This window comes from Eschscholzia californica, unplaced genomic scaffold, assembly GCF_041429995.1.
Source record: "Eschscholzia californica isolate CP2 unplaced genomic scaffold, dmEscCali1.0.p SCAF_2, whole genome shotgun sequence".
Lineage (NCBI taxonomy): Eukaryota > Viridiplantae > Streptophyta > Magnoliopsida > Ranunculales > Papaveraceae > Eschscholzia > Eschscholzia californica.
In genome coordinates, this window is record NW_028238309.1 from 44,106,223 (window position 1) to 44,132,607 (window position 26,385).

Here is a 26,385-nt window from a genome sequence, read left to right on the forward strand (position 1 = left end):
TTGTCATGGATGATTAAACTGATACTAGTAGTACTTTGTATGTCTATAAATGATGCATCCACTTTGATTTTTAAAAAGGACGTTTCAGGGGGTTCCATTTTCCTTGTTCTTTTTTGGTTGTTGTGTGGTTCAAATTTTGAATTTGTGGGAAAGTCGTAATGATAGTAATAATTTTGTCTAGCGTATTGATCTCATGTTGAAAGCAATGGTCACATCTCGTCTTCCATATGTTCCACATAATGGTCGCATAATGAATTTTGTTAGCTGTGTAAGCCGTTTGGACATTAATTTCCCAGGAGAATTTTCATAAATTAAGTGTATATATAATTCGTAGCATTGTAATTTACCCAAATTATTTCTCAATAAATATGAGTTTAGTAGGATGAGAGGGCAGAACTTTATGTTACTTGTATTTTTTTCTTCGAATTGTACTATTTTCTTCTACGCTCATAACGTTTAACGGTTATGGTGCTCTGAAATCCATATTTTGCCTGTCCGACTCGTTCGAATACGCTAATGGTCACTGTACATAATTTTTCGTACCCGCCCCGTTTACCATTTTATTCGTGGGAAACCCACTGGTACCTTCTCTTGGCCCTGCTCCCGACTAGAGTTCAAATGGAATATCGGTCTGGGGGCCAGTATCAAGGTCGAATGGATAAATATGCCCATTTAGATAAAAAAAAATTAAGAGTTCACCCTAGAATTCTCCTTTTTCTATGGAAAATTGCTCAAAATGTTCTACCACTGAATAACTTGTTACATATATACATGGACAACATCCAAACTCTTTGTCCATTGTGTTAAGAATCAAATGAATCTATAATTCATCTGATCCATGAATGCAGAATTACTACAACTCTGTTTGGCTATTTCACTCCATCTCACCAGCAGCTAGATTCACCTCTTACATTTGAAGACTAGTTTTTCAGATTGAAATTTATTGATCAACACATAGAACATACTAACACTCTCACTATCATGGAAAAGGTCTCAATCTTTCTTTGGGAGTTATGGAAGCACAGATGTGAGATTGTTTTTCAAGGAAAGCAGCTAAATTTGACAAACATTATAGCTTTGATCAACAGCTCTCTAAATAGCCAAACAACATTACTTGGAACTTATCACATCTCACAAACTTCTCAAGCTAACACCTGGACTCCACCACCTGAAGGAACCTTAAAAATTAATTATGATGTGGCTTGGGATAAAGAATCTCTTCATTCTTATGTTGCTATTATTATTACTGATTCAACAGGATCAAAAATTGCAGACAAATCAAGATTCAACAGCAGCAGATCAGTAGATGAAGGGGAGGGGAAAGTTTGCTTGCATGGGATCAAATGGGCGAAAGAACATGGTTTCAGAAACATCATTTTCGAAGGAGATTCAGTGAACGTGTGCAACTTTTTGAATGGAATAAAGAACTCAGCTCATTGGACTTCTAAGCATACTCTAATCTCTATTAGGGAATTTGCTCCATATTTTGATAAATCATCTTTTGCTTATGTTAATAGAAAGTTCAACAGTAAAGCTCATAATTTTGCTGTGAACTCTAGGAAAACAAAGACTTGTGTTTTATTATGTTTTCCTTCTTGCATCTTGGACATGTCTATCTAATTATCAATAGATGTTATTTTATTGAAAAAAAAAAGAGATAAAAAAAATTAACATCTACGTCTCGCAGGTTGTAGAAAAAAATGACTTTAAAATACGTCAATACCTAAAGGCTAAAGAATTTAGAACCGCATGATCGGCATCTTATTCCACTTTTATGTTTGTGTAATTTGGTGTAGAAACAGTGTTTTTGTTATTTTATTGCTTTTCCCTGTTTACAGTAGAAATGTTTTATTGAAGTATTCAATTACGACAGTTTAGAAGACTGTGAGGGGACTGTGGAGAGTAAGAGAGAGAAAGAGGAGAAAGCTAGAGAGAAAGAGAGAGAGAGATCTTCTTCTTCTTCTCCATTCTCCACTACCACCTCCAGTTCCTTTCTCTTTCTGCTTCAAATAAACAAAAACCCCAAACCCCCCATCAAAACACTAGTACATTTCACTGATTTATTCATGAAATTATGCCCATACCCATATTAACTTCATCCTGTCTTCCGACAACAACCCCTCTCTCTCTCTCTATAACTCAGAAGGTTTTACTGTCTGAGCTCTGACTCACACTACTAAAACCATCTCTAAGTTCCAATACCCCCATTAAAGATGCTTACGAACACCTGCATTATCTTCATTTTTCTCCTAATCTCCTCACTTTCCCCCATTTCCAAATCCACCCACCTCAATCTCACTCTTCCCCATCAACATCCTCACCCTGAATCAGTCGTTCAAGAACTTCAAAGGTAATAACACTCACACTCTCAACATGGGTTTTCCTTCTATTCTGTTTTTCTTACTTCTCTCTCTCTCTACTATTTCAAGATCAAATTTTTAGGGTTTCTCTGTTTTGTTTTTTTGTTGTTGCAGGAGGGTTAATGTTTCCATCTCAAGAAGACAAATGTTAGGGTTTAACGAGAAAGATCAGTCAAGTAGTTGTCTAACCGGAAACCCAATCGACGATTGCTGGAAATGCGAGTCAAACTGGGCAACAAATCGTCAACGATTAGCTGATTGTGCAATCGGATTCGGTCAAGATGCACTCGGTGGAAAAGGAGGTCAGATCTATATAGTAACCGATTCATCCGATTCAAACCCAGCTAACCCAACACCAGGAACCCTAAGATACGGTGTAATCCAAACCGAACCGCTTTGGATTATTTTCTCAGGTAATATGCTCATCAAATTAAAACAAGAGTTAATAATCAACAGTTTCAAAACAATCGATGGTCGAGGATTTAACGTCCACGTGGTCGGCGGTGGATGTATAACCATCCAATATGTTAACAACATCATCATACATAATCTTCACATCCATCATTGTTATCCATCTCCACCTGGGAACGTAAGATCGAGTCCGACTCATTACGGAATGCGAGGAAAATCGGACGGTGATGGAATATCAATATTTGGAAGTAGAAAGATCTGGATCGATCATTGTTCATTATCATTTTGTACCGACGGTTTGATTGATGCTATAATGGGGTCAACAGGAATTACAATATCGAACAATTACTTTTCACATCATAATGATGTTATGTTATTAGGGCATAGTGATGATTATACACCTGATGTAGGGATGCAAGTTACTATCGCGTTTAATCATTTTGGTGAAGCATTGGTACAACGTATGCCTAGGTGTCGACGTGGCTATATCCACGTCGTTAATAATGATTTTACTCAATGGGAGATGTACGCGATTGGAGGTAGTGCTAACCCTACTATCAATAGTCAGGGTAATCGTTATACTGCTCCGTCTGACATCAACGCAAAAGAGGTAACTTTTTTTGTTTATGTTAGCATATGAAAATCTAAGTGGACAATAGTAGGATAGCTCGTGGTTGGCCCAAGTTTCTTAATAGGAAAAAAAATGTGTTTGAAAATCTAGGCCTTTTGTTTTGTCGTTGAATTACGTCTAAAGATTTTGTTCAAGGACCCGGATTGGTGCTAACATGTGAGGTGGGTGGTGCAGGTGACAAAGAGGGTAGAAACGGAAGACGGAGAATGGGCGGATTGGGATTGGAGAACGGAAGGAGACGTGATGGTTAACGGAGCTTTCTTTATTCCGTCAGGAGGGAGTGGGGCCAAATATGTGAAAGCTTCAAGTGTGGAACCCAAATCAGCTGGGCTAATTGAACAACTCACTATGAATGCTGGTGTCCTTGGTGGGAATAGGTATGATTATTTTTCGACAGAACATACTAACAATTAGACAGTTTATTTTTCTCATATTTTTTCCACATTAGCACATAAAAAGGGTACTAGTTCAACAAAAAGCCTGCAGATTTCTACCGGGGGCTCACATCGAGCGTCTGTTTCGGCCTTTCGCGCACGATATGCTTTTCTTTCTTTTTTACTTTTTCTTAGTTAGATAATTTAGTATATTATATTGAAGACCATTGGATTTTGTATATCCAATATCCTATGGTGGGAAAAGATATTTTTTGGCGGGTCCTCAGGCCTAACAAAAAGGCCCACCAAAGAAACCCTTTTCTGCATCTTGGAAAGGCAGCAAGTGGGGGAGGGCGGGGGTGGAGAAGGAGGTGGGTAGTAGGGGGGGTCCGGGGGGACGTGAGTTGTTTTATTCTATACAACTGCGTGACAGCAAATATGTGGGCCCACTTATTGGACATAGACAGTCAAGAATCACTTCTGTACTACTTATTGGGCTTCCAGTAGGCCCACCAGATGGGTGAAACTCAATTAAGGGTTGAAGTTTGTGTTTTTTACAGGGATAATGGAATGGGAACCTATGAAGGATTTGGGGATGGTGGTGGCGGTGGTGGGAGCGGTAGCCGTGGTGGCAGCAATGGAGGAGGTGACGGTTTCTTTGGGATGCTATTTGGGAGCGGAGCTGCAGCACCACCGTTGATGTCACATTCGACATTATTAGTTTTAGTTATTGTGTCATCATCCATGTTGATTTTGTCCGCTACTACGCAACTTGGTACATTTTTACTGTTTCTTCTATAGCATTATGCCGTTATTGTTGAATTAAACAAAGAAATGGAAAAAAAGAAAAAGAAAGGAGTAGTTGATATTAGCCTTATCTTTTGCGTTACTTTTTGTCCTCAAATATTTAGCTCTGGAAATTCTAAAGTATTACTAAACTATGAGATCGTTGTACATCACTTGGGTCAATTTCGGAGTTTAAGTTAGTAGGTGCAAGTTCAAATTTGCAAGTATCGAGGCCTTCTAGGTGGGTTTAAACGACAGTTGAGCCTTCGCCATGATCCTTTGCTCTTTTTCTTTGGTTCTGGGTGGCAAAAGTGGTGACAGCATGGCTATTCGGCATTGGGTCCTTTCAAGGAATGTGAGAATAGTCCTTGAACAAATGTTTGTCTAGGGAAGATGTGCAAAATTTATAGATTTTTCTGCAGGATGAAGATTTAGAGAGAGCTTTAAAATCCATGGGATATATTTCGGAACCCATGTGAATATGAGAGGGAGGCTTTTATTACTTTCCATTCATTAAGTTTTAACTTTTCTCAGTCTTTGTTTTTGAGATATTCTTAGAACATGGGTATGTTTCTAAATTCACAGCATCTGGTTGTTCAATCAGTTGCATATCTCATTTACAGTTATACACATATTCACTCTTTAACTGTCACTACTTATCTTAACTTTTTTGGTTTTACTTCATCCACTTTTTCTCTATCTAGGAGACAGAAATATTTAGTACTAATAAGTAAAAAGAAACACATTTGCAAAAGCTTTATTAAACAACTTATTATGTACTAGAACTACCATACCCATCTCTTTCGGTCGAATATGGATTCATAGCCGAACCCACTACATACAAGGAGGTGCACTCATAAGGAGTTGAAATGATGCATTCTTAAGGTCGAAAGTTGAATCCATAAACTACATCAGACAAAAACGAAGTTTGAGTTGTTTCAGATAGACTGAAAAACTTGGCCGAAACATTTTATCCGGAATTAGACTAATAGTAATATGATAAGACAAGAAGTTGCAAAAGAACACGATGCCAACATCATCTTTCTTCACTTCTAGACTAACACAAATAGATTGTTTATGAGTTGGAGAATCTTATAAGTTGTACATGTGTTGATGAATTCCTCCATACGTAAATGACGGAAAAGTATTGCAAATCAAGTAAGCCAACCACTATCATTAATACCACAAAAGATCATGAGACTGTGTGTATCTTCGTCATCGAAAATGACTTATGTAAATTAGTGTTGATCCAGGGAAAAAAGAGTGGGGCTTTCAAAAAGTTTTTGTGCAGCATTTTTGTGGTCAATCTGAAAAGCAAAAAGAAGTGCAGGTGAAAAAGATAGGATCACAAAACAATCTAAGCTTCAATAGAAGGAAGCTTAATGTTAGAAGGAGTATGTTCTTGGACAACCCGAATCTAGTATCTACTGATGGAGAACATCTTGGGATTTAGTGGGAGTATCGTCGCTCAAGTAAAACCCTGTAGAAGCAAGAAACACAATTTGCTTGAATCCCAAGTGTTCAGCGCAGTTAAATTAATCAATTAGACATGGAATTCAGTTTCGATTTTCAAGTTTCGATAGAAGTTGTACTCCATCAGAATGTAACTAAATTCAAAGCATTTGATGAAGTAAAAAAAATAACAAGTGAGAGGGAGTAAAGTTATACCTTGCCATTATTTTTAAGTTCTTTTTCAACTGGTTCCATAAATTTTGTGTTGCCAAACCTGGTTCAATCCGAATTTAAAAGGGAATGTTAAGTTGTACTCGAACCATTGCCCCAATTTGAACTTGGAGAGGACATACATATTAAACTCTTCATTACAAGTATACTTTTTGCCCATTATTCTCACACGCCCCCTCATTTGTGGCCACTAGGGTTTTGGAGTATGTGTTGTCTTACCAACTGAGCTATCAATGGTTGTCAAGCCTCTGAAATATTAGGCTCAGTAGTTAAAGTCTAATCCTACTCAAATTCCTGTGGGTTTTTCCAAATCACAAGACTCTTATTACTTTTCCAAATCTAACTTATCCTTTTCACCGAAACAGGAAAAGATAAAGAAGGTAGGTATCCCAATTATCATAATCTCTATCTAATCCGGATTACCTTAATTTTCCTTATAAATACAAGTTGACCCAATTCACTTCTATCTCACCAATTCCCTCATCTTTCTTCCTTGTTATCCTTCACCTTCCTTATTCTTCTTCTTCTTCTTCACTTCTATACAAGTTTACAGAGACTAATGGATTTGACACCGAGATTGGCAAAGACAATGAATGGAGGAGGAGAAGGAGGATCATATATGTCATGGTTTCCTTCTGAACTACCCATGCTTCGTGAGGGTAACATTGGTGCATCCAAACTCTCTCTCCATAAGAATGGTCTCTCTCTTCCTTCCTACTCTGATTCTTCCAAGGTTGCTTATGTTCTTCAAGGTATATAATTAGATTTCTTCTTCTTATATTGTTTTTTTTTTTCAATTGTATTGATCACAGAACTTATAAGGTTTAATGTTTACATAAATGGGTATTTGATTTTGATGTTCATCTTGTTCTATTCATCCACGAAATCGATTCATTGTTGTAAACTTGTAATATATATATAAGAAACATAATACATGTTCATTAACTTATTAGTTATTGTTTAATTGAAAATAATCGACATGTATTAATTGAACGAATATATGAAGTAAAAAATCAGAACAAGTAATTTGTCTCTAATGGCGCTTAGATATGATCAGACCCATTAGTAGAACAACCCTGGATGGATCCCCTTCAGAGAGCTTTTAAAGGTTCAATTATTTCTTCGTTTATACTGACTAGCCCGACCAATCCATGTTTGCAAGAGTGGCTTCTATAAACCGACTCCCACTCTGATGAAATTCCTTGTTCCCATTATGGGTTTGAATCGTATTTGTATAATATGTCCTTAAAAAGGTGCCAAGCGTTGAACGACGAACCTATAGTGTGATCATAAAAACTCATGTAAACTAACCATAACTGGATCTTCTTTATGCTTTTCAGGCAGCGGTAGGGCTGGAATTGTCCTCCCTGAAGCTGAGAAGGAGAAGGTGATCTCTATCAAGGAGGGTGATGCAATCGCCCTCCCCTTTGGTGTTGTCACATGGTGGTACAACAAAGATGACACTGAACTTGTAGTTCTCTTCTTGGGGGATACTTCTAAAGGTCATAAAGTTGGAGAATTCACTGAGTTCTCTTTGACTGGTTCCAATGGTATCTTTACTGGATTCTCAACTGAGTTTGTTGGTAGAGCATGGGATTTGGAGGAAGATAAGGTGAAAGAACTTGTTGGAAGCCAAAACGCCAGTGGCATTTTTAAGCTTGCCGATGGTGTGAAGATGCCAGAGCCAAAAGAGGAAGACAGAAACGGGATGGCTTTGAATTGTTTGGAAGCGCCTTTGGATGTTGATATTAAGAATGGTGGACGTGTTGTGGTCTTGAACACACAGAATTTGCCTTTGGTAGGAGAGGTTGGACTTGGTGCTGATCTTGTCAGGTTGGATGGGAGTGCAATGTGTTCCCCTGGTTTCTCTTGTGATTCAGCTCTTCAAGTGACATATATCATTAGAGGTAGCGGCCGTGTTCAGGTTGTAGGAGTAGATGGTCGCCGTGTCCTGGAAACAAGAGTGAAGGCTGGCAACTTGTTCATTGTTCCAAGGTTCTTTGTGGTCTCAAAGATAGCCGATGAGGATGGTTTAGAATGGTTCTCCATCATCACCACTCCAAAGTAAGTTACTATAACCTTTTCTATGTCTAATCTATCCTATCTTCATTATCTTGCAAGTGTTTATCTAATCAAGTTTTCTGAGTTCTTATTATTGACGTTGATTTTGCAGCCCTATATTCAGCCACTTAGCGGGAAGGACGTCGGTGTGGAAGGCTCTGTCTCCTGAAGTTCTTCAGGCTTCATTCAATGTTGCACCTGAAGCCGAGAAGCATTTCCGCTCAAAGAGAACTGCTGATGCCATATTCTTCCCTCCACCAAATTAAGATTAAAGAGCGAAGAATATTAGTACTTTTTTTTAGGATAGGAAGTTTTTAATAAGGAACTGTGATTACTTCCTTACAAGTTTAGTTTAGTTTTTTTTTGTCTGCAAATTCTTACAAGTTTAGTTGAAATCAAGTTAATATAGATTGAAGACAAGTTAAAGTTGGGCATTGAAACATGGCAGTTTTATTTTCCTCTTATCTTTCTCCTTTAAAGTTAGACATTGAGGCTTGCTCTTTCTACTTGAATGCCCAATGAATTAAACCTCTTAGCCATGGGTGTTCTTAATTTCTTTGGTCTTTCTACTCCCACACCATCGGATGTCACAGGATCCACCATTCTTGTTAATAACTCTACCATATCGATCAGAAAACGAAAAAAAAAAGTAGCATGTAAGCAAGAAAAGAGTACTTCATATATCCAAGGGACAAAAACGCTAGTAACGTAACTAAAAGGAAACATGTTTTCAAAAGCTTTATAGAACAACTTATTATGTACTAGAACTAACACAAACCACATCTCTATTACGTTAGGGATTTAGAGCCGACAATCGAAAGCACTAAATACAAAGAGGTGCGCTCATACTGAGTACATATGGTGACTCATGAACATAAACTTGCTGCATGAACCCGTACACGTTTGGAGAGATAGATAGATAACCTTAAGTCCTAACGATCTTGAAATGAAGCATTCATAAGGTTAACAGCTGAGTCCATAAACTGCAGAACAAAATAAGAAATTAGGGTTACTTGGGAAACTTGACCAACATTTTTATGCAGAACAAGAAAAATAACATAACGATAGAAACAGAAAAGCAAGTAGTTGCATCACACATCACACCAAGATGATCTTTTCCCATTTATTCACAAACATGAGTAAGTTGTCTATTAGTAAAACTTTATACAAGTTGATGGAATCCTTTCCACGTAAATGACTATATCATTGAAAAGAATCAGAAATCAACTAAGCCGAGAACTACCACCGAAACCAAAAAAGGATCGAGAGATAGGTATATCATTCCTCTTTGAATTTGCCTCCTCTAAATTAGTGTTAGCGAAGGGAAGCCAAATTTGGGATATCTAAAAGTTCTCAAGACACGGTCCGAAAACTGTTCCTTGGGGTTTTTTTCGGTAAGAAGGAAAAGATGGGTTCTTCAAAGAAACTTCATAACCTTTTAAGCATGTCCAATCAAAGTTAAGATTCACCAAGAACAAAATTTGATTAAATTTTAAGTTTTTAGTAGAATCTAATTACCCATTTATGTAAGCAACAATTCAGTTTGAACTTTCAATAGATAATATTGGTCATCAATATATAATTGAATTCAAACCAATTCATCAGCTAGAAATTAATAAAGGGGAGGACGTAAAATTATAATACCTTGCCAAGATTTCTGAGTTCTTTTTCAACAGGTTCCATAAACTTTGTATTGATATGAATAGGCCAAACCTGATTAAATCAAAAATCAAACAAGTTAAAAAGGTTGTATTTTTATGATTTTAGTAGGGTAGAGGTTTAAGTAGTACCTTGAGACCCAATAATTTAATGGGAGTAATCTGACCAGGGACGAGACAATCTGGTCCAGCTGCTTCTACAAAAGCTTCTGTTCCAAAACCTTTTCCAATTGGATCTTCGTGCTAAAAAAGAACCAAACAAATATTAGTCAGAAACCCTAACTCAATTCTCTGTCACTCATCTAAAGAGAGAGAGAGAGAGATTCTAGAGAGAGAGAGAGAGAGAGATTATAAAGTACCTTCATGACAGCGAGAGCGTAATTGGAGTTAGGGTTTTGAGGGAGACGAAGGAGAGGGGAATGGTGAATTTTAGGGATAGGTTTATTATTACCACCAGGAGATGCTCTCCATGGCGCGTCCTTCTGTAGTGCTGGTGCTCTCTTCCCTGTAGACATCTCCTTACTTTCTCTCTCTGCCTTCGAAGCTCTTAGAACGAACGACGTCTGAAATCAAAATCAAATGTCTTCCTATCTAATCCTCATTCTCTCAGATTTCCTTTCAATATTATTATAGCGCCAAAAAAAAGAGGATGAGGCTCATAAACGTTTTCCAACCTTTTGTTTTTCTAGGGTTATCCCACTTCGAGTCAAATTTACCCAAACATTAGGTACACAATTTTATCGTCTCAATCTGAACCAAACGAGCCTAAAATCGATATCTAAATTGGTTTCCACAAAGTTGAATATTACACTTAGAGAAAAATATCTAACTCGAATTAATCAAACCCCGAGAATAGAGTATAGACTTCATGAAAACAAGCAGTGCCATAAGGCGAATTTGGCCCTAGTCATTTGCTAGCTCTTTTTGAACTTGAAACGAAGAGAGTAGAGGGGAAAGTATATACGATGACATAAAGATGAAAATTGAATACTTCATTTTTTTACTTTGTTGCATGAGAAGAATACAGAAATCTTCGGTATGAATGAATAAATGATTCGTACTAGCAAATATCCACATTTTGATTTCATATATACCTAAGTTACATTTTTCTTCTTTCTTTTGTTGTTGAATCCCTAGCTTTCTTGGGCCTCCTTTATTTGCTTGGATAAGCAGATGAGGAAGGACTACAATGGGAATTCATCTTCGAAGAGAAAAAATAAACTAATGTTAAAATTGGTACATTCCTATGAATGCCTGAACTCACCCCATCTTCGTTACTCGTCGATGACCATATTGTCTTCCACTCCACCCTCTTCATTTTCTGCTCCTATCTGTTCCAATCTTTTCCATATCAATTCTCGTCGTGCTTCTAGGTCTTGCTTTTGGGCTTCTCTCTCTAGGTACTGCCTTTGGCAGTCTTCAAAAAGTTCGCTATCCATCTCCAAGAACATCTTTCGAACATTCCCAGTTAGCCCCTGAACTGCTTGATTCCAATGACCTTGTGTGTTTTTCTCCAATGCTTCGAATATAATTGGTAAAACTGCACTTCGGTTTTGTGCAATCAAGCTCACTATGTGTTCGTTGTTCCACAGAAACAGAGCTCGTTCTGCAACCTGCCATTAAGCCTACTCTTAGTACACATTTTGGATTTCGTTGAGAAAAGTACAATAATATAAAATACAATATAATTTTCTTTCAGAAATTACACCAAATTTAATGTCTTCTAACAATGTTCACAAAATTGTATTCTCCTTTCACGTAAAGATCACGTCAGGTTACATATTTGCTGCTAACTTTAATGTGAGTTTTACCTATTAAGCTTGTCAAGTTGTGATGAGAAACGGCAGTTTCTTGAGTAAGGCAGACTTATGCTCAAGAAGACCTTCCAAAACTGGGTTATGATGTAGCGCCTTGTCTTAGATATCAGCTAGCCCTCTTGGATGGGTTTGGTACCTAGATTGGCCAAGTGGGGAAGTCTAGGGTGGTCTAGGGCAGCTGGGCAGGCCCATGCCTAGGAAAAATCTTATACAATGTGGAACTAGGCCAGTGGATCTGGGTGAATGGTGATGCCTAAATGAAGGACAATATGGTTGGTATTGAGACAAATGTTCCATCAGGCTTGTGAGCATCCAACTCAAAACCAATTTTCACTGAGTAGAAATACACAAGATCTTATATACTAGGCTATGAGCTTTCTCCTTGCCCAATACAAGCACGCACTATTAAGGCAATAACGAAGAATGTCTTTTATTATAGTAAAACTAGTCAATAACTAACGGTGACGTGTTTCTTTTATGAAGATTTACTCATACATTGGGAGATACCTAATCAAGGGATGGGAAAAGAAAGATCACAGTAGAAGTTAGTCCCATACCTGGAAATGAGAACTATTGAGGCATCGTCCAATTTGTCTGAATAGAGGAACCGTGCAACGTTGAAATTCAGAAGATTGTGTTGCCTCAAGCACTTCCTCTAGTTCCCCGAGAAAAAGAACCTCCTTCTGACAGTTTGTCACCGGCCAATACTTCAATAACCCCCTTATAACAACATCTGCTAACTTATAATCCTTTTCTACAAACTGAGCAATACAATATGTCAACTGCTGATGATATAAAGCAATAGATTTAGGCTTGTGAAGAGGTATAAGAGCTCGAACAAGAAACAACTTGTGTTCTTCCTTCATGGGAAGAGCAAATCCATTTATTATACTCCCCAAAATCTCAAGCAATTCACTAACTCCACTATGCCATTGTGTCTCAAATATGAATCTATAAAAGATATTATTGATCGATTTCCTTATAAAAGGACGATGAACCATAAATTTCCCATAAATTCGATGAAGTATGGTCTTCAAGTAATCTCGTTCACGGGGATCTTCAGAATCAAACAATTCAAGAATTTTCAAAACGAACGAATGATCAATATAACGTTTTGATATCTTAGTATCAGTCTCTGATGAAACAATATACCTTAGAAGTAACTCATATACAAGTTGTAAATGAGGCCAACTTGGTTCAAGATATGGTTCTTCTTCTTCGGGATCAAGATTTTCATTGCCGGTATTCTCATGGGAAGCTGGGGGAAGGGGACGGAAAATGTTTACTGAAACCATTCGTATTAGTTCTTCTTGACATGATCCGTTTATCTTCCCTGAACCCGATTGAATATAATCTATAAGTTCAAGAAGGGTTTGACGCTTCGTTTCCTTTTCCCTAATCATTTTCATTGTGTCCGAAAAATCAAACAGGAGGCTACAAGTCTGTAGCTTACGGATAAACAAGATTTGACGGTCTGAAGGAGAAACATCTTTGAAATATGGAAGAAATTCAACTACTCCTGAGGAACCTGGGATAGTGGCAGCTATGGTTGCCGGAGTTGGAGCTCCACCACCACCACCACCACCTTGTTGCTGTGAATTGGCAACAGAAGAAGCGATGGTAGTTCTAGAGGCATGATTCACAGTAACATTAGATCCAGAATTTCGATTACCATATGCAGCTTCATTGGGATCTGATTTAGGAACTTTACGATGCCCACGTTTTATGATTTTATTAAACATCTTACTCTAAATACGAAACCCTAATTAGATATCAGAATCCTAAATATTTACCTAGCTAGCTTTCAATCAGAAACCCTAGAAATGGAACCAATATCAAGAACAAATGAATAGCATCATAATAATATAGTAGTAGAAATCTAAATTACAACACTAATCAGAACTATAACTTCTGTTTCTTCTTCTTCTCACTAAGATCTATATAAAACTCTGTTAGAAATGAAGAAGAGATTGATGAAGGAATACGAACCAGAGGAAAAAAAAGGTACCTTTTTAGAATCAAAACGTGGAGAAATTTGAAATAAATGAGAAAGAATCACCCAAACCATTAGCAAGTGATAATCGCTGTAATACATCCAGATTGATCTCAAACTTATTAGTACTAGGTTTTGAATACCCGATTCATTGGAGATTTTAAGAGATTGAAAGGTTAGAGAGAGAAAATTGGGAGTGGTGATGATGATGAATATAAGCGATAATTAACGATAAAACCTAAAAACAGAAAATCGGAAATATAACTATAAAGGATTTAATTATTGTCTTAATTAGATAATTAAATCTATTTAATATACATTATTGCAACGGTAAGAAATTTTTAGTATCCTCCCTTGTTAGGTTTACACTCTCTATTATGGTCGTCCTTAACTATATATAGTTGATGTTCCTTCTAGAGTGAATCTCTAGGTAAATGTTCTTAGAATTTAGTTGGTGCGCCCAAGCAATTTTTTGTCTTTCAAAATCATTTGAATGAATTTAATTATTTTAATTTATATTTAAAAAATGTCGAGATCTTTGGATGAGTTTGTGGAAAAATAAAATCTCATACTTTTTCATTAATTGTTAAAGATTGAGGTATTTTGTAACTGTACAGTTATTATTATATAGCGATATTACTGAACTTTTTAGTTGAGTACGAAATTCTTTAGCCATTCAAATGAGATTTACATATGATATTTTAGTCTCACTATTAGTAACTAATTGAAGTGGTATCTTTTATCGTTTAAAGAGTGGAGATCTCATTAAAATGATGATATTTTGGTGATTTAAGGGGATTAAGAAAGAAGAGAAAGTTGTTCAACAAAAAAAAAAAAGAGAGAGAAAGTGATGGTAAAGAATAAGACAAAAGTAGGCACACTTATTGACTTAAGGCACTAATACCCAAGAGCTTGGCTAAACTTATCCATTGATTAATATGTGTAGGGCTGAACTTATCCATTGATTAACGTGTGTGCTTATAAGCAAAAATAAATAAAAAGATATGGTCCATAGTTAGTTAGTTTTATCCAAAAAGGGGGGCGGGGAATTGGGGCATATCACTTTAGATGGGGTATAAAGATTTCCAGTCAATAGAGTTTGACCTAAATTGACTACAAAACAACTTAATATTAAGTCTCGAAGTGAACATGTTTGTTTTTACTCTCTAATCTTCATCTCATCACCACTTGCGACCACTACCTCCTTCGCCCACTACCACTAATTTTCCGTCACTTTTTAAATCCGCTCTTTTTATTCTATGGCAAAACAAAAAGATTTTCTTCAATGGAATCTCGTTTGTATAAGAAGGAGAACCGATTTCTTTTTCAGACAAAGGACATATGTTCGTGAAAAACGGACTGATACTCTTCGTCCGGTAAGAAGATCAGATATATCTTTCAGACGAAGGAATTTCAACAAAAAAATAATTTCCTTTGAGAAAGAGAGAGAGAGAAAAAAAAATGCGTGTGTAGTCTACCTTGGTGGTGAAGATGAAGTTTAGAGATAAAAAAACACATAAACTTAAATTTAGTTGTAATCTAGTCTATTTGAATAAAAGGAGATTGACCCAAAATCTTACCAAAAGGTATGGCCCAATCTAAAGCACCCACCATCCAAATATACCCTTTATTTAATACTATTATCCTTCAACACTTAACAAATGTATCAACTATCAAGTTGTACTTGCAATATTGTAGTGGTCATCCTTCATAAGAATTATTTCCAGTATAAACTAAAAGCTACATTAGAAATAATTTAACTACAACTTTATGGGAACTGAATATTATGTTTGATCGAGCTCAAATACTTTCTAGCTAGCGAGCAAATAGTTTATTCTTTCATTTCTCCCATGCATCGGGCACATACATATTCCTGCACATTATACTTTTCTTAAGAAAAAAACAATGACCCACCTTACCTCATCCTACGTTGACAATGAGACACGATGGTGAATGCTAATTACCCAATTGTCCACCTGTAGGAGATGATCTTGGATACTTGTGACGAATTTCGTATGTTTTCATTCAATCTTTACATGTGAAGTGGTTGAAAATGATATGCATTAAACAATTATTCATTTACAGAATCGTTTGTACATTGAAGAAAGTTATTCAATTACAATGAGAAATCATAATAATTTTACACAAAATATACATGAGAATGACAAGATCATACATATATCAACAAAAGATTGATGTATATTTGCAGAGGAAGATTTCGGGTTACTTTTTTTTGTTGCAGAGAAAGATTTCGGGTTACTTACTCGGGCAGGATCGGTAACTTAGAAAAACTACTACCTCGACCTCCACCACTAAGTGAATCATAACCAGATATGTCTTCTCCTTGTCTACTTGAATTCTTAGATCCAGAGAATTGAACAGCAGATTTCTTCTTGTTTAACCTAAGAGGTAGAATTTGCAGACGTGGGTTCATCTCCGTGCCTGACTTCTCTGCTGATAATTGATAGCTTTCTACGAGCTCTAGTTGCCTCTTGATTATCTCAGAACGTCTAGGAAGAAGTTCAACTGGCTCACCCCCAGGAATCACAATATATTCAATCGCTAGTCGAACCTCCTGATTGAGAAGTAATATTATTAGCATCTATAAAAGTAGTTTTCAAATGGAAGAAAAGAACAGAAAAGGAAAACGATTCAAACCTCTAAGGCATCAATCTCCTCCAACGAGGGTTTTCTTTTTGGTGCATCATCTTCAATTTCGATATCTACTGACGAAGGTTGGAGTGGCCGGTTCAGTGTAGAACCAAATGATTCCATTCCGAGAATCATACGAACCGCCTTAACCATCTGAGCCATGGTATTTGACTGAAAACGGAAAGATTACATTGAATTATTCAGAACATACATAGTTGTTGAAGTACTTGACAGAGAAGTAGTTTTGTACCTTGATAACAAATACAGGCAACTGGTGGAATTTAGCTACACCTCTGATCCATGGATTTTGCTTCAGCTCCGTACTCGATGCCAGAATTGCATCTGCTACTCCAATGTCGTCAGAAACACCTATGACATCTTCCAGCCCCATCACTTTTGCCACTTGTAGCAAATCAGCTTCCAATATCTAAAATAAACCCAATTTCGTATATTTAATTAATGAGATTAACTGTTATGCTAATACAGCAATCAAGCATAAAGTCTAAGAATAGTCCCACATGGACAAAAGGTACTATTTTTCTGACAAAGGGTACTCTCGTGACCAATAATATAATATTGACAGCCCCTCTACTCGTTGTTAATAGGTTATTAAGTTTTGAGCTGGTTTTCCGCAAACTTAATATATTACACTATTACTGTATTAGAGATAGGATTTAACGGTCACATGTGATCCACGCCACCCAATAAAGACACGTAATTGGATGAAAGAGCATCATATGTGAGGGTCCAGTGAGAATAGTCCGGACCAAAGGAATCTCATAACCAATATATGACCTCTCTATTCACGATCAATTGGTTTTGACTTGGATGTCCACGAACTTGATATATACTCTTCAGAAGATGGACTTATTAGGGAATTGGAGTATTAGACTACTAAGGTATTAAGAATACCCAAACAACCTTAGTTCAGAACGAGGCAGAGAAAAGGCAAGTAAAGTTAGTTACCTTGTAAATGTACACAGAAACTGGTGATCTCTTGCTCATGGATCTATTAGAATTCCAACTCTTCATCTGTTGCGCAGGATATTCTGCAGAATCTTGAGTGGGAGGTGTTGTAGCATCACTGTTCTCATCACTAGTGGTGTCGTACACTTTTAATTGATTCTTATCAGGGGTAATGGTAGAGATCACAGGATCAGTTGATTTCGTATCCATACGTCGAACTTCAACTAGAGGAGATTTTCCTGTTAGGTAGAAACATAGTTCTGAGATTATCCTTTGACAAGACATTTAGATAGGAATAAGTAATAAATACACGAGAGGTTTAAAGAGAAGCAGGTGAAGATAATGTACCTGCCAGAATAGCATCTACTGTTGCATCTAGTCTGTGATGAACACGACATTCGGTTTTCGATGTTAACTCAATGGCACAGGTAAAAGTTGGAGGTCCTTTCCTCTCAAGAATTGTTTTCTGCACTTTGCGTTTTCTTGCTTCCTCGTCACCAAGTGTAACACTCTGTTGTTACAAAAACCGATAGTCAGATGTTAGTGTGGAGTTTTAGTTGGTTTGTAGCTACATATACTGAGTCCAAATTATACAAAACAAAGAAAAGCATTTCTTTATCAACTTCTTCACACAAATACGATTGCTTAGTAGTGCGTTCATACCACCAAACTAAAACATGTAAGAGGTAACAAATTGAAATGTGGGCGTTCTTGTTTTGCACCTCTATGCCACCAACAAGGATCTGAAGTGAAGGATTCTTTATTATATTTTCAATTGTAATTCCGTGTGCCGTCCCAACCAGTTGAACACCTCTTTGGGCGATTGTACTAGCGGCTAATGCTTCAAGCTCTGTCCCTATCTCATCAATTATGATGGCTTCTGGCATATGATTTTCAACTGCCTCAATCATAACCTGAAAAAACATTACACAGACTCGTACTTCAGAGGAATAACAGCTATTAAAGTGCGAATTGGTTGAAATTTCTCTTAGTCTTGCAATAATTGAAATAGAATGACAGAAAACAAGGCTTACACTATGCTGCATATTAACATTTGGAACTTGCATCCTCCTAGCACGACCTATGCCTGAATGTGGGACATCTCCATCACCTCCAATCTCATTGGAGGTGTCTACGATAACAACACGTTTCATGTGTTCATCTGCCAGCGTTCTTGCCATCTCCCTGTCGGGGAAAAAGTAAAGTTACTAAAATTATGAGGTTGTTATGACGGAGAACAAGCAAACCAAGAAAAGTCATAACTGCAGTAAGCAATCACACAAACACAAGAGATTTACATGGTTCAATTGATGAGACCTACTCCACGGCAAACAATGACGCGATGATTTACACTATGAATTAGGAAAAGATTATAGAGATTTCTCAAGAGTTTTAATATTTGTAGCTCACTAAGACCCTACCACTGGACCACCTCTAGGCTCTAGCACTCTCCCCAAAACCGAAATATAGGATATCCCTTTACATTGATAACAACCCCTTATAAGAATAGAGCGAACATAAGTAAATGGGTCGGGCCAAAATTTTGACTTTCAAATGGATTCTCGGGTCGCAACCCGGGTTAGACATCGACCCATATTGAAGGCACTTCCAACAAAGGCAATTTTTCGGAAACATAATTATTAATACTATGATTTTGCATCGTCAGAAATAATCTGAAGAAAAATTCTTAGTTACTCCACGAAATTTATTAACTCTTCCAGATTTCCTTCTTTCCCAAGACCACAAAAACCAATAGCTATATGAAGTTCCGAATTAACAGAACTTGTAGTGAATAATAACATCAGGGAATAGCATTTCAATTAAGAACAATATCACCCATTTAGTAGATAACCGAAGTACAACTTATCATACAATACCTGATCAAGGTTGTTTTGCCAACTCCAGGAGGGCCAATAACTAATAAAGAACCTCCTCCTTCAATCAAATCATGGATCATCTCTGCACTTCCAGATACAGCTCGGCCCACTCGACAAGTGAGGCCAATTATTTGCATCTTACGGTTTCGCATAGCACTTATTCTGTGTAAAGAACGATCTATACCAGACCGATTATCATCAGAAAAATCACCTACCTGCATAAAGTAAGTAGCTTTATGTCAAAAAGTATTTGATCTTACTACTTAAAAAGTTCTAAACCAAACAAAATGTATTTAATTATATATTCATTTTCCAAACCCATTTAACAATAAATTTCGACTTCGATTTGTATGGCTCCACAGAATCTATCTCCCACCATTATCATAAATCATAATTAACTAACAAATGATGTCCCTTTCTACAGTTCTTCCAATCCATAATTTTATTAAGCATCTCTAATTAAACAAATTAATTAAATGGGTCCCTAATTTTATACCTATCTAAGAAGTCAAACAACATGAAATTCACTCTCTTGGAAACTAATCAGAATTAAATTATCTAACCTATTTACCTTAGAAATCGCATCCTGTAGATCATCTAACTTCACTGGTTCCTCAGAAATTACCCAATCTCCAGAAGGAAACCTAGCAATTGGCTTCCTACCCAAATCCAGAACTACCTCAATTAAACTACCAATCTCTTGATGCTGTAAAAGTCCTCTTCTCATCCTCGATGGAACCAATTCAAGAAACAACTCAAGTTCTGAAGCAGCTGTGGATCTCGAGGTCGATGTTGACGATGAAGCCAATTTAGATGAATTTGAAGAAACCCCATTATGAACAATTGAAAATCGATCACTGGGTTTACGGATCGAAGCTGAAGAACGAATAGTCGAGGAAGTAATTCTCTTATGCACACTACATGTTCGATGAAATGACGAAGAGACTGAAGTTAGAGAACTTTGAACATAAGCAAAGGCAGAGATGGGTATTTGGTTAGCAGAGTTCCAAGAAGTTTGTAGATCAAGAAGAACGAATTGTGAATTCAAAGTTGTCATCCTCGATCAAGAACAGGAAAAGGAAGTGAATGAAGATTGAGCTAAAAAAAAGGAAGAAGAAGAAGAAGAAAGAAGTAAGAGAGAAGATTCGAATAGCATCTCCAATTGATTTGGGTAAAAGTACGTCCAAAATGAGGAAAATACAAAAATTTCATGATGGTTGAAAATTTTTGCACCACGAGTTTGAGGCTGCCTTTCACAGTTGAGACTTTGTGTTGCGTGTCGTGTGTAATTCCCTGAGTGCCCAAATATTATTCCAAGTTTATTCTTTTTCTTTTGATAATTTGTGAGAGTAGAGAGGGATTCAATGATTCATCTTTGAATGAGCTCATTTGCCTTGACTTGATGATGGTCCGAAAAAGTTTTGGCGTATGCTTAAGTGTTTGTTCATGAGTTCGTTGATTTTGGAGTTATTCTTGGTTGAGTATCTAGATATTATGAAGTGTTTATGTTCTACACGAGTAAACTAACTATAGGAAGAGCGAATATTTTAGATATTGTCACTGATGTTTGAATCAAAAACCTTCAATTGTTCTAAGACGTTTTTTCTTCAAAAGAAGTATAGAGGCTCTACCATCATAAAGACAAAAAATTTATGCTTAATATAATGTTTATAGACGACTTAATACTTCGGTTGACTTAAAAAGGAAGTCTTATAGGCGCCCCATTGTTGCTAAAGTTGCATCCAACAGGGACTTCAACAATAATGGGGGCTCCCCCACTAGTCCAAATACTAGAACTTCTACTATGCTTTAACCTACTATGAGGAAACATGATCTATTTTTTTGTTGAAATAGGAAATATGATCTTATGGCCATTATTGTGTTCCATGGTGTTCTCCGAATAAAATCTACAGTGTCGGTCGATCTCAGATTAATTTTGCTAAATATGATGGTTTTGGTGAATTAATGTATTATTAATTGACTAGTTCCAACGTTTTTGACATACAATATTCTGGAAATCTAATAGTTACGGTATTTAAGATTAGACCACAACCAAATTATACATCCCGTGACAAGACATCAAAATTTAAAATTTGTGTATAAGTAGGATGACAGCATGGTTAACTATTTATAGCTTACTTCTTCTCTATGCCCCTAAAGACATGGAAACTTGTTTGTAGTAATATGGGCAAAACTAGACATGATTTCAGTATTTCACATTATTTTCCATTTTGTATGTTATCTTTATTGAGTGGTAGGTAAATTGCACACAACAATGGCCATGGATCTTTAAGTTCACTCTGCCTTAAATGGTTTGAGGCATTAATATCATCATCATCAATTATATGTACCTAATTGTCTCAAATAGTGCCCCACTATCCTCCACCATTTATTCGATCCCTATTCCCTAGCATTGGTCAAATGTTGTCCATTCTCCCTTGTTTCCAACTAAGGACTATTCAACAAAAAAAACTAAGGACTAATAATCTCTATACCCCTACCAAGGAGAGGAAACAGAATGGGTCATAGAAATCATTCAATGTGCCCCATTTTTAGCCTTTCTAGCTATGCAAATAAGGTTTAGTACACATTTTCTGAGGTGAAACTGAAACCTAATTGTTACATTCATTCACAGTACTGTTTAAGTTTTTGTCCATTCTCCCTCATGAGACGAAAAAGTTTATAGATTTGACCTTGGCTTAAGTAACTCGGTCTCTATGAGTAAGTTGAAGTTTACAGTGTTAAAAGATTATCGCTATATCCTTAGTAACTTACCAACCTCTATCTAACAAAAACAACCCTACACCGGCTTTATGATAGTCATAGATATATATGATGTGGTGGGATATGAATGTGAAATTGAAATTGACAAACAAGGAACATCTAGTAAAAGCTTAAGATTTCGTAAATTAAAAGTAATGATATTGACTAGTAATAATATAATATGTTAATAAAAACACATACAACCTATGTAGAAATTTTAGCCATAATCGAAAAAATATGATCTCAATGCCCCTCAAGTTTGGGATCATGTAATAATATTATTATTGCAAAAATTGAAGAAATAATACTTGACTTCATGATCCTCATTCTAAGGTTCATAGTGCAGAAATGGTTGATCACCTACCATATTTACCTTTAATAGTTTATTCATTGTGAATTAAAGTGCTAAACAATTGTGAATTTTGCATCCTATATATACACTAATATATTTTATCATACTAAAATTACAACGAAAGAACTATAACTACCTAATTATTAGAAAATGCAAACCAAACCAACCTTGCTTATATTTATTTTTTTTGGTTTTCAAAATGAAAGGTAAAGTATACGACGATGTTTAAGCATTTTCTTTTCAGAATTTAGTTTAAAAGTTCACATCTTTATAGATACGAATTTTTTATGGTATTTTCAACTACTATGCACACAATATAATCTTAAACGTCCTTCCTCCAGGTTTGTTTGTTTGCAAAAAATACTTAGAGGATTATTTAGGGGATGACATAATGACGTGGAATTTACTAAAAGATGAAATTTTTTCGAAGTTTGACTACCTTAGAAATCGTTTTTGTTCCCAAATGAGGAAACATGTCATCCTCTAAGTAACAAATTTTAAGTAACTCTATCATTTCCCTTGTAACAATGGTATCTTTTAGTTCAACAAAAAAAAAACAATGGTATCTTTTGATTTTTGTAAGTTGTGATTAAGCTTACCTAATCCAAACAAAAATTTCCTAATTTACCCTTCCAAATCAATGAAATCTCTTGCTGTTACACTTACAACACTTCAAATACCCAACATGAAGGACATAACATCATTGTTTTGACTGTAATTTGATTGACAAATCATGTGTGAATTTCAACTAGATCTCATTAAAAATTTCCACTAAGAAAAAGGAAAAGAAGGTAACTAGATCTTATTAAAAATTTCAACTTTTTCAAAAAGTACTTTAAACTGAGTCATTCTAATTCATAATGTAAAGGGTAGTTTAGTCATTTACAAATCTCAGTCATATCAGTAATCAGTGCATGTGAAATTCTGTAAAAGCTCATTCTCCAGTAGAAAACATAAACAAAATATATAGTAAGAAAAAACAAAACCCACAAAAGGGATCCACTCCACCAAAGTGAACCCATAAAAAAAAATTAGTACTTCTTGCTTAAAGAGAAAAATAAAGCCAAAAAGAAAATGAGATATCAACAAACCATCTTCCTCTATTCTTCTTCTTGTTGTTCAAATCTTCATCTTCAATCTTTATTCCTTTATTTTCACTTATTAATCATCAAAAGATAGGTAAAAGATAGCTCCATTTCAACTACTACTGCTCTAATCTCTCAATCTCTGTTTTGGGTACTTTAAAATCTTTGAAGAGATGGTGGAGTTTAAAAGAAACACTATTATTAAGAACAGAAGAGGGTTTTATGTGAGAATGAAGTTCATTCATAAACAAGGTAGACATGAAAAGGGGTTTTTCAAGAAGTATTTCAAATGGGTTATTTGGATTTCATTATCTCTTTACTTCTTTAGTTCTTATCTCATTACTGGTTCTGATAAAACATCTTCACTCTCTAAACCCACCATTTCTACTAAATCAAAGAATGGGATTACTTCTAGAGCATTGATTGAATCAGATACAACATTTTTACAACAACCCAGAAACGAAAAACTTCATCTTTCTCAAGGTATGATCAAGAACATGTTCATCTTCTTCAACAAAAAATTTATGAGGATTACAAAGTTCAGTTCTTTTACTCTGTTTTTTTCCCCTCTTTTTATACAGGGTTAAACAATTTGAAGATCTATATTTATGATCTTCCTCCGAAGTACAATACAGATTGGTTAATCAATAAGAGATGTAGTAATCATCTATTTGCTTCAGAAGTTGCTATTCATAGAGCTTTAATGGGTAGTGATGTACGGACATTAAACCCATTTGAAGCTGATTTCTTCTTCGTTCCAGTTTATGTTTCTTGTAATTTCAGTACTGTAAATGGATTTCCAGCTCTAGGTCATGCAAGACCACTATTATCATCAGCTATTCAACACATTTCTTCTCAAATGCCATTTTGGAATCGGAGTAAAGGTTCTGATCATATCTTCGTTGCTTCTCACGATTATGGAGCTTGTTTTCATGCAATGGTAAGTCCCAATTTTGAAATTGATTAGTGATTTTGGAGTCTGGGTTTTGTTTTTCAAAAGATTATGATCGATTTTGTTGATTAAAGTTTTGATTTTGATTGTTTTTTGGTGGGGATTTGATCATTTGAAGGAAGATGTAGCAAAAGCAGATGGAGTTCCTGAGTTCTTGAAGAAATCAATAATATTACAGACTTTTGGTGTCAGATTCCGGCATCCATGTCAAGATGTTGAGAATGTATTGATACCGCCTTATATATCGCCGGAAAGTGTTAGATCAACGTTAGAAATGGTGCCGGAGAAGGGCAAAAGAGATATTATGGTGTTTTTCAGGGGTAAAATGGAAGTGCATCCTAAAAACATCAGTGGACGATATTACAGCAAGTAATTTTCGATCAAACCTAATTGAAATTTATTATCTTTCAATTACGAAAAAATACCCTTTAATTCTGTCCTCTTTGTTGGCGTTTGACTTGATAAAAACCTAAATATCCACAAAAGTATGAGAATTTTGCCTTTTAATAAAGGGATCAACAATAAAATAAAGAAAAATAAAAGAAATAAATTCTTAAAAAACAAAGTTTAAATATAAATTAAATTTACATTTTAAAATTAATAATGGCCCATTAAGAAAATTAATAGATCTAAAACTCAAATGTTCACTTTCAAAATAAGGAAGATCTTTTCACGTTAAGAGTAGGTACTTTTCTACTAAACTACTTCAATAATTACTGCAGGTTTGGTTCAATCTCTTAATTCATATTGTTGTAGTTGGCATCGAGCTTTGGATAACTAATCGGTTTCAGAAGATATAATTTGAATATGACTTGTCCGATATCTAAATAGATATAATCAATCGAATGAAACCAATGCTAATATAACAAATCAGTCATTTAAACTGTGAGACATCTAGAGTTAGATGAAGAAAATAATATGGTATCTTGCTTTGAATCAACTAGCAATTATAGTCAAATTTCATATATCAGTTTGGAAGAAAAAAAATAAGCACAATATGTAATATACATAATTGGGGGCATTTTAGTCATTTAAGTTAAGAATTTGAAAGGTTATTTTGGTAATGTTTTGTGTTGATTACAAATTAAGTGAATTCTAACTTTACTCTCACAAAATTGCAGGAAAGTACGAACTTATATCTGGCAAAAATTCAACAAAAATAGAAATTTTTATCTCAAGAGGCATAGGTTTGATGGCTACCAAACAGAGATCGTACGGTCAATATTTTGTCTGTGTCCCTTAGGATGGGCTCCATGGAGTCCAAGATTAGTTGAATCAATAGCCCTTGGATGTATTCCAGTCATCATAGCGGACGGCATCCGTCTTCCATTTCCCACAGCCGTTCGATGGGAAGATATCTCACTCACAGTTTCACAGAAAGACGTTGGTGATCTCGCTAAGATCCTTCAACACGTGGCAGATACAAATTTATCCACCATCCAAAGAAACTTATGGGACCCATCTGTAAGACATGCATTACTCTTTAACAACAATATCCAATCAGGTGACGCCACGTGGCAAGTATTATATTCTCTATCCAAAAAGTTTCACTTATCGTACAAAAGAACAAAACTGGTGAGCCAATTAAGTAATGACAGCTAGGATAGAATGACAGGGAGGTAGAATAATTGAAGAAAAATGGCATCATCTGGGAGAAATCACAATCGCACCTAGCTTCACGAGATCTTCTCTTAAAGGACCCCACTTGAAGGCTGAGTTGGCAAAGTGTGATTGGATGAGGACACGGTTGTGCGTTACTAACGAGGTGGTGAGGTTTGAGTCGTTAGAAGATTAACAGGGGCATATTGAGAACTTGTAGAGAAATGTGGATATGAAAATAAATAAAAGGAAAAAGGAGGGAGATGGCAACTTGTAATTAAATAAAGAAATAATAATAATAATAAAATTGTTGTTACTTTGCGGAATCGAGAAGATGGGTTTTGTTCAATGGTGGACGACATCAA

The 26,385-nt window shown here is 35.9% G+C and overlaps 7 protein-coding genes and 1 long non-coding RNA gene across 8 annotated transcripts; 4 read left to right on the forward strand and 4 right to left on the reverse strand.

The window, feature by feature from the left end:
* The first annotated feature begins 981 nt into the window (after positions 1 to 981).
* Positions 982 to 1,620, forward strand: LOC147558192 (uncharacterized). The gene has a single exon (XM_086658992.1). It carries the CDS (start codon positions 982 to 984, stop codon positions 1,618 to 1,620), a length of 639 nt encoding a protein of 212 aa, XP_086515118.1.
* Positions 1,439 to 4,647, forward strand: LOC147558193 (putative pectate lyase 12). Its single transcript, XM_086659749.1, has 4 exons — positions 1,439 to 2,350; positions 2,475 to 3,381; positions 3,577 to 3,779; positions 4,337 to 4,647. Exons 1-4 carry the CDS (start codon positions 2,214 to 2,216, stop codon positions 4,575 to 4,577), a joined length of 1,488 nt encoding a protein of 495 aa, XP_086515875.1. The 5' UTR covers positions 1,439 to 2,213; the 3' UTR covers positions 4,578 to 4,647.
* Positions 4,648 to 5,574: 927 nt separating this feature from the next.
* On the reverse strand, positions 5,575 to 6,290 carry LOC147558194 (uncharacterized). Its single transcript, XR_015234304.1, has 2 exons — positions 6,231 to 6,290; positions 5,575 to 6,042 (listed from the first exon to the last, which is right to left on the reverse strand). It is a non-coding gene; the product is annotated as an uncharacterized LOC147558194 (long non-coding RNA).
* Positions 6,291 to 6,428: 138 nt separating this feature from the next.
* Positions 6,429 to 8,770, forward strand: LOC147558195 (glutelin type-D 1-like). Its single transcript, XM_086659751.1, has 3 exons — positions 6,429 to 6,997; positions 7,586 to 8,309; positions 8,419 to 8,770. Exons 1-3 carry the CDS (start codon positions 6,805 to 6,807, stop codon positions 8,570 to 8,572), a joined length of 1,071 nt encoding a protein of 356 aa, XP_086515877.1. The 5' UTR covers positions 6,429 to 6,804; the 3' UTR covers positions 8,573 to 8,770.
* Positions 8,771 to 8,963: 193 nt separating this feature from the next.
* LOC147558196 (uncharacterized) lies at positions 8,964 to 10,857 on the reverse strand. The gene is made up of 4 exons (XM_086659752.1): positions 10,324 to 10,857; positions 10,097 to 10,207; positions 9,951 to 10,019; positions 8,964 to 9,289 (listed from the first exon to the last, which is right to left on the reverse strand). Exons 1-4 carry the CDS (start codon positions 10,477 to 10,479, stop codon positions 9,239 to 9,241), a joined length of 387 nt encoding a protein of 128 aa, XP_086515878.1. The 5' UTR covers positions 10,480 to 10,857; the 3' UTR covers positions 8,964 to 9,238.
* Positions 10,858 to 10,935: 78 nt separating this feature from the next.
* On the reverse strand, positions 10,936 to 14,145 carry LOC147558197 (serine/threonine protein phosphatase 2A 57 kDa regulatory subunit B' beta isoform-like). The gene is made up of 2 exons (XM_086659750.1): positions 12,339 to 14,145; positions 10,936 to 11,577 (listed from the first exon to the last, which is right to left on the reverse strand). Exons 1-2 carry the CDS (start codon positions 13,521 to 13,523, stop codon positions 11,239 to 11,241), a joined length of 1,524 nt encoding a protein of 507 aa, XP_086515876.1. The 5' UTR covers positions 13,524 to 14,145; the 3' UTR covers positions 10,936 to 11,238.
* Positions 14,146 to 15,818: 1,673 nt separating this feature from the next.
* SPD1 (P-loop containing nucleoside triphosphate hydrolases superfamily protein) lies at positions 15,819 to 20,904 on the reverse strand. The gene is made up of 9 exons (XM_086659753.1): positions 19,841 to 20,904; positions 19,270 to 19,484; positions 18,427 to 18,577; positions 18,115 to 18,306; positions 17,741 to 17,903; positions 17,393 to 17,631; positions 16,677 to 16,853; positions 16,433 to 16,597; positions 15,819 to 16,349 (listed from the first exon to the last, which is right to left on the reverse strand). Exons 1-9 carry the CDS (start codon positions 20,324 to 20,326, stop codon positions 16,035 to 16,037), a joined length of 2,103 nt encoding a protein of 700 aa, XP_086515879.1. The 5' UTR covers positions 20,327 to 20,904; the 3' UTR covers positions 15,819 to 16,034.
* A 2,435-nt stretch (positions 20,905 to 23,339) lies between these two features.
* On the forward strand, positions 23,340 to 26,348 carry LOC147558199 (putative glucuronoxylan glucuronosyltransferase IRX7). Its single transcript, XM_086659754.1, has 4 exons — positions 23,340 to 23,952; positions 24,051 to 24,409; positions 24,540 to 24,790; positions 25,543 to 26,348. The coding sequence occupies exons 1-4, from the start codon at positions 23,643 to 23,645 to the stop codon at positions 26,021 to 26,023; spliced, it is 1,401 nt and encodes a 466-aa protein (XP_086515880.1). The 5' UTR covers positions 23,340 to 23,642; the 3' UTR covers positions 26,024 to 26,348.
* The last annotated feature ends 37 nt before the right edge of the window (positions 26,349 to 26,385 follow it).

What these genes read in the sequence shown, in the direction of transcription:
- LOC147558192 (XM_086658992.1), top strand. Translation starts at nt 982, where the DNA reads ATGGAAAAGGTCTCAATCTTTCTTTGGGAGTTATGGAAGCACAGATGT.
- LOC147558193 (XM_086659749.1), top strand. Translation starts at nt 2,214, where the DNA reads ATGCTTACGAACACCTGCATTATCTTCATTTTTCTCCTAATCTCCTCA. An exon ending in GTCGTTCAAGAACTTCAAAG is followed by an intron (nt 2,351 to 2,474) that starts GTAATAACACTC and finishes TTGTTGTTGCAG; the next exon opens with GAGGGTTAATGTTTCCATCT. An exon ending in GGTGTCCTTGGTGGGAATAG is followed by an intron (nt 3,780 to 4,336) that starts GTATGATTATTT and finishes TGTTTTTTACAG; the next exon opens with GGATAATGGAATGGGAACCT.
- LOC147558195 (XM_086659751.1), top strand. Translation starts at nt 6,805, where the DNA reads ATGGATTTGACACCGAGATTGGCAAAGACAATGAATGGAGGAGGAGAA. An exon ending in GGTTGCTTATGTTCTTCAAG is followed by an intron (nt 6,998 to 7,585) that starts GTATATAATTAG and finishes TATGCTTTTCAG; the next exon opens with GCAGCGGTAGGGCTGGAATT. An exon ending in TCCATCATCACCACTCCAAA is followed by an intron (nt 8,310 to 8,418) that starts GTAAGTTACTAT and finishes TTGATTTTGCAG; the next exon opens with CCCTATATTCAGCCACTTAG.
- LOC147558196 (XM_086659752.1), bottom strand. Translation starts at nt 10,479, where the DNA reads ATGTCTACAGGGAAGAGAGCACCAGCACTACAGAAGGACGCGCCATGG. An exon ending in TTAAATTATTGGGTCTCAAG is followed by an intron (nt 10,020 to 10,096) that starts GTACTACTTAAA and finishes TGATTTAATCAG; the next exon opens with GTTTGGCCTATTCATATCAA. An exon ending in AACTCAGAAATCTTGGCAAG is followed by an intron (nt 9,290 to 9,950) that starts GTATTATAATTT and finishes TTTGTTCTGCAG; the next exon opens with TTTATGGACTCAGCTGTTAA.
- LOC147558197 (XM_086659750.1), bottom strand. Translation starts at nt 13,523, where the DNA reads ATGTTTAATAAAATCATAAAACGTGGGCATCGTAAAGTTCCTAAATCA. An exon ending in TCAATAGTTCTCATTTCCAG is followed by an intron (nt 11,578 to 12,338) that starts GTATGGGACTAA and finishes GCTTAATGGCAG; the next exon opens with GTTGCAGAACGAGCTCTGTT.
- SPD1 (XM_086659753.1), bottom strand. Translation starts at nt 20,326, where the DNA reads ATGACAACTTTGAATTCACAATTCGTTCTTCTTGATCTACAAACTTCT. An exon ending in GGCAAAACAACCTTGATCAG is followed by an intron (nt 18,578 to 19,269) that starts GTATTGTATGAT and finishes TTTCCCCGACAG; the next exon opens with GGAGATGGCAAGAACGCTGG. An exon ending in TGCCTGTATTTGTTATCAAG is followed by an intron (nt 16,598 to 16,676) that starts GTACAAAACTAC and finishes TTCCGTTTTCAG; the next exon opens with TCAAATACCATGGCTCAGAT.
- LOC147558199 (XM_086659754.1), top strand. Translation starts at nt 23,643, where the DNA reads ATGGTGGAGTTTAAAAGAAACACTATTATTAAGAACAGAAGAGGGTTT. An exon ending in AAAACTTCATCTTTCTCAAG is followed by an intron (nt 23,953 to 24,050) that starts GTATGATCAAGA and finishes CTTTTTATACAG; the next exon opens with GGTTAAACAATTTGAAGATC. An exon ending in AGTGGACGATATTACAGCAA is followed by an intron (nt 24,791 to 25,542) that starts GTAATTTTCGAT and finishes ACAAAATTGCAG; the next exon opens with GAAAGTACGAACTTATATCT.